The sequence below is a fragment of the Humulus lupulus genome, chromosome 7 (genome assembly GCF_963169125.1).
Source record: "Humulus lupulus chromosome 7, drHumLupu1.1, whole genome shotgun sequence".
NCBI classification, from domain to species: Eukaryota; Viridiplantae; Streptophyta; class Magnoliopsida; order Rosales; family Cannabaceae; genus Humulus; species Humulus lupulus.
In genome coordinates this window covers 20,490,440-20,499,168 of record NC_084799.1, presented here as the reverse complement: position 1 = coordinate 20,499,168, position 8,729 = coordinate 20,490,440, and the positions used below count along the sequence as shown (strand labels likewise).

The 8,729-nt window shown below is 35.6% G+C and overlaps 1 protein-coding gene across 1 annotated transcript; it reads right to left on the bottom strand.

Moving 5' to 3' along the window:
• Positions 1-5,477: 5,477 nt before the first annotated feature.
• On the bottom strand, positions 5,478-7,921 carry LOC133790887 (signal peptidase complex subunit 3B). The gene is made up of 6 exons (XM_062228720.1): positions 7,664-7,921; positions 7,466-7,513; positions 6,434-6,496; positions 6,149-6,202; positions 5,862-5,948; positions 5,478-5,762 (listed from the first exon to the last, which is right to left on the bottom strand). Exons 1-6 carry the CDS (start codon positions 7,787-7,789, stop codon positions 5,637-5,639), a joined length of 504 nt encoding a protein of 167 aa, XP_062084704.1. The 5' UTR covers positions 7,790-7,921; the 3' UTR covers positions 5,478-5,636.
• Between the last annotated feature and the right edge of the window lie 808 nt (positions 7,922-8,729).

Genomic DNA, 8,729 nt, shown 5'->3' with positions numbered 1-8,729 from the left:
GATACTGGATCCCCGAATCCATCGAAGTCGGGTAAGAATGGCATCTTAAACTTGCTTGGGGTCTCGGCCATTGCTATTCTGTGTACAAATGGAGTACCTCTTCTCCGATCGTATTCAATGTGGGATGTCCGACTTCCCACTAATTGTTGGACTGCCTGATTCAATGCATCGAGCTGGGCTTGTACAACGTCTGGAATTATTGGGGCGACTGGTGCTGGAGGAGCGTACTCATCATTTCTTTCTTGCCTATCGTTGTGCACATCCCTCGAGTCATCATCTCTACGCCTCTGCTCGCTAGCACTAAGCCGATAAAAAATGTTAGGTTGTCTAGGCTTCCCTCCAGCGTTCTGGCTTGCAGGCCTATTTTCTCTTGGTGGGGGATTCTGCTCTCCACCCCTTTCTTTTTGCCCTCGATCAACATTTCCTCTGCCTGAATCAACTTCATTGTAGTCGTGGCCATCTTTAAACCGTGACCGACTATGGCGCGATCGACTTGTCATGTTGTTCCTTCCTCGAGCTGGCACCTTGCGAGCATGAAGGGGAGGCCTGCGTTGGTTGGTGGGCCCTTGGGCATTATTATGTTGTGGTGGTGCACTTGGTGGCTGATCTGGTAGAGAAGCCGGCGCAGCTTGCCCTTGGGCCAACTGAATGGTTACGTCCAGGGCGGCAATGGCATCTCTCTGCCGTCGGTCCATATCCGCCTGCTGCTCATTCAACTCTTGGCGTTGACGTTCGATTTCCCTCTGCTGCAACACCAAGGTCTCCGCCGCATTCTCTTGATTGGCCCTCAGGTTGGCCAACTCGTTCTGCAACACTGTAACGACCCAAAATCACTAATATGGCTTAAGGACCCTGATTAGTGTGCCGGGAAGGCTTAATTGGCTTATGAATGAATTTATTGATTTAATGCATGCTTGTATGAATATTTGAATATAAATGTGGTTAAATGTTATATCTGTGAGAACCACATTATTATGTGGGTAGATTAGCAGTGAGCGACTTGAGGCGATCCTAGGGAGCCAGATAGCGGGAAAAGTCACAACGGGGCTTAATAATATTTGACTTTGGACAAGTCAGGGGTATTTTAGGTATCAGGTAGTTATTTAGACTATTGGGTTATGGAGATATATTTGAGGATAGAAAGCTTAGACGGGAATATTGGGGAAAATGACCATTTTGCCCTCGGGAACGTTTCTGGTACCCCAAGCCTCGGGATTGACTTAACAGGCTAGGATTAGACTAAGTTAATGAAATAAACAGAGGAACAAAACACAAACCGACCTCAGCTCTTCTTCTCTCTTCTCATCTCTTCCTTCTCTCTTCTCTTTCAAGGAAAACACAGAAAATTCAAGGGAATTAGCTGGGAATTTAGTGATTTGGACTGAAACTTGTAGGTTAAATCTAGTGCTCAGCCAAGGGAACTCAACCAAGATTAAGGTAAGGGCTGAATCATGTCTCTGAGCATTTGATTTTTGAGTTTTGACTGGGTATTAAGGGAGTTTATGGTTTTGATGTTTAAGGGTTGAATTAAGCTGAGAAGCTCGGATTTTAGCTCAGGAATTCGTCAAGAAGGTAGTTCGGAAAAAGAGGTAAGATTCAATTCGTAATTCATAAGTTAAAATTTGAGTTTTGCATGATTGGTTTGGTGTTTAGAGTTGCTGGGTTTCAGAGAATCAAAATGGAGTTTTAGTAGGTTTTTAGGCTTAATTTATGTTGGATTATGTTGTTAGAGTCATGATAAAAGCTTTGTGATTAATGGATTTTGAGTTAGGGTGCTTTGGAATGGTTTTGGATGGGGTTAGGATGCTAGAAATTTTGGTTTTTCTGGGTACGAAGGGAAGGGCCGAGGCTCTGTTCTAGAGCGTTGCGGCCCTACGAAGCAAGTTAGCCAGGGAGGCTCGGCCAGACGAGAGCATCGCAGCGCATATCTGCTTGCTGAGGGCCTTGGGCTCTGTTTTAAGGGCGGGCCGCGGCTAGGGTGCTCTTGATCGTTTTGGGACTTTAAGCGCGGGAATCTAACCTAGGGTGTTCGGGATCGATTTCACCACCGTGCTTGGTGGAATTCGATGTCCCGGAAGCTAGTATTGTATCCGGAAACCCTTATTTGAATATTAATGGAATCCAATACCTTGGTTGTGACTAGGTGTTAAGGCTAGGGCTCAGGAACGGATCGTGCTCGAGGAGCATCGCTCGTAATCAGTGAACGCAGAAACTAAAGGTAAGAAAACTACACCTGGTTGTATATCTGTAATGGGACTAAGGGTTCCCTAATGTGTATGCGTGAAAGGATGGTATTATGCCATGTAAACAGTGAACCAACGACCTAAAAGTGCCAAGGGTTACACTAGCGCACAAGGCACGGCTTGTCCACTGGTAGCCGAGGACAGCTTATTATGCACTGAGCTCGGTTTAAGCAGGCCAGAGTCAGTGGGGTAAACAGAGGGTGCGGCCTAAGTTGTCGGCCCTGACTATTATGTGACCTGACTATTGTGTGACCTGATTATTATGAGACCTGAATGTTATTTGTAATTAGTCGCATCTTTGATTATGAGTATGTGCTAAATGGTTAATGTGGAATATTTAATAATTGATCATGCTTAAAGAATTAACTTTCTATTATTGATGTTTGTGTTGCACATTATGTTTTCTTGCTGGGCCTTGGCTCACGGGTGCTACGTGGTGCAGGTAAAGGCAAGGGCAAGTTTGATCAGCCCTGATTTGGAGAGCTCTGCGAGCTGAATGTACATGACCAGCTGCTCAGCCGCCACGATTGGGGTTTAGGCAGGGACGCGAGAACCAGAAATGTCTATTTTGCCTTAGTATGGCTGATAGTGTCTGTATTTTGGAGATTCTGTAAATCAACTTTTAAACCTTACTTCTTTTTGGGATCCCATGTGTAAAACTGTTTAATTATATAAAGTGAAACTTTTGAGACCAAAACCTTTTTAACCCTAGCTCATACATGTTTAGTGACATGTTTCTAAATTAATGACTTGATTAGCAAGTCCTGCACCTTTATAAGTACACAATGTAGAGTTCTTGGCTATCCAGGGCGTTACAAACACACTCAGTGTTGTTCTCAGTGTTTCTGGATCCATTTCTTCCTCCTCAAAATCCAAACGTGGCTTATTTTCAGCCATATTTGGAGGAGGAGGCTGGGTGGATGCAGCGCCAGAAGTCTGCCCCGTCTTCCTGGATGTTTTTACCATTTGATTTCCTTCAAGTCTTGAGTTCAACTCTCAATGAAAGCACCAAAATGTTGACCCTCGATTTGGCCAACGACACGGAGTCAAATATACGGCAAAAGATAAAATGACAATTAAGAAAGATAATCTAATGGATAAGAAGAAAACACCAAGGATTTATAGTGGTTCGGCCCCAAAGAATGGTAATGACCTACGTCCACTTAGTGCTATTATTAATATTGAATCTCAAAGTCGTGATCAAAGAACTATGGTTCTTGAGTTTCACAAACCTTGAGGGAATTACAATAAAACGATGAATAATCACACTATCGCTCTCTTTCTCTCAATACTCAGGAAAAAGAGTTAGAGATCCAAAAGTCCCTTCCTTGAGCTATTTCTTGTATATTTATTGGCTCAAGGAGGGTTACATGGGCCAACGGGCCATATCTTTCTTAATAACTGCGTATCAAGATAATAATGAAGAAATATTCCACGCAATTATTATAAGATTACAGTTTAAGAAAGAAATAAGTCAGGTTATACGACCAGCCTGGTCGTATCTAAAAATTAACCCCTGGCGAAACGATGTGTTTTTGGTCGATAGTCGAGCAGTACTTCTGCTACGTGTCATCCACGTGTGAGAAATCCTTGTCGCGTCATCTGTAGCCGTTTTTAGGGTAAACAAAGATGTCTACTAATAAGATTTGGAGGTAACTAAAATGTATCTGAAATACGCTTGAATGTTACCAAAATGTATTTTAAATAATAAGATATCATAATGTAACCTAAAATTAACTAATTGGTAAATTAAGATGTCTACAAATAAGTTTTGAAGGTAATTAAAAGATATCTAAAAATCATATGATCTAAAAAAAAAGTAATCAATTGGTATCTTATCAGTATCTCAAGCAACCAAAATGTAACTTTTTAGAAATCATGTTTTAAAGGTATTTGATCGGTATCTTAAAATAACAAATTTTCTACAAATGAACTTTGTAGGTAACTAAAATGTATCTGAAATTATATGATCTAAAAATTAAGTTTTTTGTTTCTTTTCTGAAAAAGTAACCAATTGGTCTCTTATCGGCATCGTAAATAACCAAAATGTTTCTTTTTAAGACCTAGAAAAAATGAAAAAAAAAAATATGGAAAGCGAGATTTTCTCTATTTTTCCAATTTCAGGTATGTATATGTTTTGATTCCAGTATATTGTGCTGATGTGACACGATATATATGTAAATAAATTTTTTTAAGGTATTTTTGTAATTAATTTATATTATATGTATATATATGAAAAAATATTTTTGTTTCTCTTCCTACCTTATTATCATTTGAGTTTATATATTTTTGGACCTGTGTTTTGTCTCAATACCTGTTTGGACTATGTATTTTGTAAAATATTTCAAATAGACACCTACACCCTAATTTCAATATAAATTTTTTGAATTAAAATCATAAATAATTCATTAAACCAACAATTTAGAATAAAAACACAATCATTTTGTCTAACAACTGTATTGTTATATTCAAATTTTTCTTCATCAAATTTGGATTTAATGCTCTATTTGAATCATTTTACAAAATGCAGGGTCCAAAAAGTAATTTGTCAAAACATAGAATCCAAATGTGATAGGATAAAACATATGATCCAAAAAAGTGTAAACCTTTATCATATTTCATCAAAGCACTTTGTAAGTTGTTACATGTTATCTTTATTGTTTTATGAGTTTATACATTTTTGGATCCTATATTTTGTTCTATCACATGTTTGAATCCTGTATTTTAACAAATTACTTTTTGACTTTGTGCTTTGTAAAATTGTTGAAATAAAACTTTAAACCCGATTTTGGTGACAATTTTCTGAACTAAAATTACAAATAATTCACCAAACTAAAATCATTCTGCTTAACAACCGAGTTGCTACATTCAATTTTTTCTTCATCAAAATTCAGTTTATTTAAACCATTTTACAAAACACAGGGGTCAAAATATTTTTTGTCAAAACACAAAATTCAAACAAGTAATAGAAAAAACACAAGGTCCAAAAGAATAGAAAAGTAAAAATTAAATTGGCTGCTTGTGTTTTTTTAATAAGAAATGGAGATTTGTTTTAAATGTAGACCCCTGTCCCAAACACTTGGCTCAACTTATGGCCAGCCTATGAAAAAATATGACTCAAAACATGATTAAAGTACTAGTTATCTTGAATTACTTTAATTATTATTAGTAGTATATATGCCTGTGAGCTGCAAAAGCACACCCAGCAGAGGCTTCATTATTATTAATCAGTAATTAAATAAAAAATCCAGAGACCTTTTAATTTTCATTATGAAAGATGAATCCTTTCTTGCTTCTAGTTCTCTTCTCTAGTTTAAAAATGATCATCTATATCCTCTTGTTCTGAAAAAAAAAGCACTAAAAGTTACAGGAACAAGATACACAAAGTCAATCTCATCTAAATTCAGCCGGCAAGCGATATCCGGACATAACTATCTTGTCCGCAAACATCTTCCCGGTCTTAGGCATGACATGCCAGTGCAATGTTAAGTTGAAATCTTTACCCCGGAGGTTGCTTCCCTACACAAGGATATGGAAAAAACTTTCAAACTTAGATGCTGTGAAGAATATGCAAAATTCGAATGGGTGTCATCTAAGGGGGAGGGGTAAGACACATACCTGGTCGACAAAACGGTACTTATTAGAAGTATGAATCCAAAATCTTGCATTGTCTTTTGCAGGTATGATACCATCCCAAAGAGAGATCTGTAAGAGTGCATTCATGAATGAAGAACACAATTCAAGAAAATATAGTAAGTCATTAAGTAGATTTACCACTGCTACTAAGAATGTGCACAGCATAAAAGCAAACAATCTCCAACAGCCAAACCCACCACAAACAAAAAATATTTAGCATATGCAATTATAAGGGAATTATTTATGAAGCCAGAAGCCTAAAACCATACCTGATTCAAGGAGTTCTTTGGGGTTTCATACTCAGCAGCTAAGAAGACGAAAACCTGTCAATTTTGTATTCATGAAAACTTATTCAATAATTTGGTCGAAGTTTGACAGATTATATCAGTTCAGAACAGAATTATCCTCAAGGCCAGGATCTAGTATTTCTCTCAGATATTATAAACAAACCCTTTACCAAAAAGCACATTCTCACACATAGATATTACTTCTGGAAAAATAAGAAGAAAGAAATATAAAAATCTAAGGTATTTCTTTAAATTGGTAAACCAAACCTGCTTTGTGTTCCATGTAAACAATGACTGTAAGTCGGCAGATATATTCAAAGTCATGCTGACCTGCATATGATTGAGAGATTTTAGATGATGTTATTTTTATTACAAACAACCAAACTATCGAAATAGATAACCAACACAATTTATATGGAAGTGGAACATGAAATAAGCTTATTATTACTCATAAACCAAATATTTTATAAGCTGAAAAGCAAATTTCCAGCATGCCAAGAGGCAACAAATACTCAACCAGGAAAAAGAACTACAGTTCGTGAGCTTCTAGATCAGACAAATCCCTACCAGTCACCCAATACTTCTCGAATAAGTTTCCAAGACTACAAATTTGCCCACCAGTAACTGCCAATTTTTAATTTTTCCTCTTATGCTACTTACAAAATTAGCTAATAAGTCAAATGAAAGTGAAGAGTTAACAATTTTCAGCACAAATTAACACCAAAATATCGAGTCAAATGTTAAAAAGGCCCTGAAAAAAATCTCTACAAATAAGCAAATGCTACATTATCCTTCAGTGCTTACATATTTTCTCAGACAAACTATTCCCTAACCCCAGAAAGAGAAGTCTTTATAGGCATATGGTCAATAATGATTGCGTCTCTTCAATATATTATTGGATTATATAACTTGATCAGAAAGCATAATTCAGAACAAGTATGTCAAAGCACACAAAAGATAAGGCAAATCACGAGGTATGTAAAATTTCAGTACAATGAACACACTTGACCATCAAACCCTAATTTAAGAACCTTAAGCCATTATCCATAGAAATTGGTAAAAGCAACAAAAGCACACATAAGATTTTGCTAAATAATAAATTAAAGACTAAATCTTTATTGTAATTCTCTAAAAAGAAACATAAGCAACAAGAGAAAAACGCCTAAATCCCACAAAAGAAAAGTCATCGTCAAACTCGTACGCATACAAATCGAAGAATCAACAGACCAAATTAGAGATAAATCCAAATCAAGTTTTGATTGAAACGCAAAGGAATAAAAGAAAAGAAACAATATTTACCTCGTCGTTCCCACTGGATTGCTTCTGAAACCAATTAATATTCAAGACCTGAAACAAACCAACCCGAAATTCAGAAAATTTGATCATGAAATCCAACAGAGTATTATTCAAAATTGGAATAAAATTAAAGGATTTGGACACCAAGATCTATCACTATCATTACAAGTAAATCATGGTGGAAATGAGCAAAAGAGGAACCTGGACTTGGGCAGTGGGGGTAGGGTAGTTGAGATTGTCGGAGAAAGATGCCATAACGCACATAAGCGCAAGAATGGTGAGAGCGAAGGTGAGCAAAGCATTGGCTCTGTACCCAAACGAATGCATTTTTCTTCTTTCTCGTCTGGGTTTCTCTCTTTCGTTCTGTTCTTTCTCTTTGTTTTTCTTAGACTTCGCTCCTCGTTCAGAAAGAGGTGAATCTGTTTTTCCTTTTTCGTTTAATTAATTAATAAATTTATTTATTATTGGATTCGTAAGTTAAAAGGTTGAAACATGGATCTATAGTGTCCTGCCATTGGACACAACACGTACATAGGACCCACCATTCTCCAATGAGCCACTGAGCCATTTTTCTTAAAAAAAAAAGAGCCATTTTTCTTAAAAAAAATAGAGACATTTTTAGCTTCAACAAGAGATCTATAAAATGGAAAATGGGTGAAAATTGCAAAACATTTAAAGTGATTTTGTACTTAAGCTTAATTTTAACAATATTTTACAAAATAGTTTAGTCTAAAATTTTGACCAATTATCTTAAATTTTCGAGCAAATCTAGAGTATAAGAGATCATTTTATAAAAAATGATCAGAATTAAGCAAAAAATACAAAATGACTTTTTTAAAAAATAGGTCATTATATACATATATATTTATAAGTTTTTTTTAATGCGTGGAACTTACCTTTTTCTTTTAAAAATACTATAAAAATCATACCTTTAGGCCGCATTTTTTTTACATAAATTATTTTGGGTATAAACTGTAAATTGAAAATATATTTGTTGAGAATAAATTAAAAATTAATTTTTTTTATCAACCTAGATGAGATCTTAATAAATTTTTAAAAGATTTCTAATATTTGGTGTTGATTAATAATTAAACTTATAATTTTATTAGACCATTCTTATATAACCATTAATTTAATTAACATTATTGAATTAATATTATTTATTATATAAGAAGTATTTTTCCCTTAAAGAAAATAAGGGTCTCTTTGACATTATTTTTTATTTTTTATTTTTTAAAGTTGTATTTTCATAAATGAAAATAGAAAA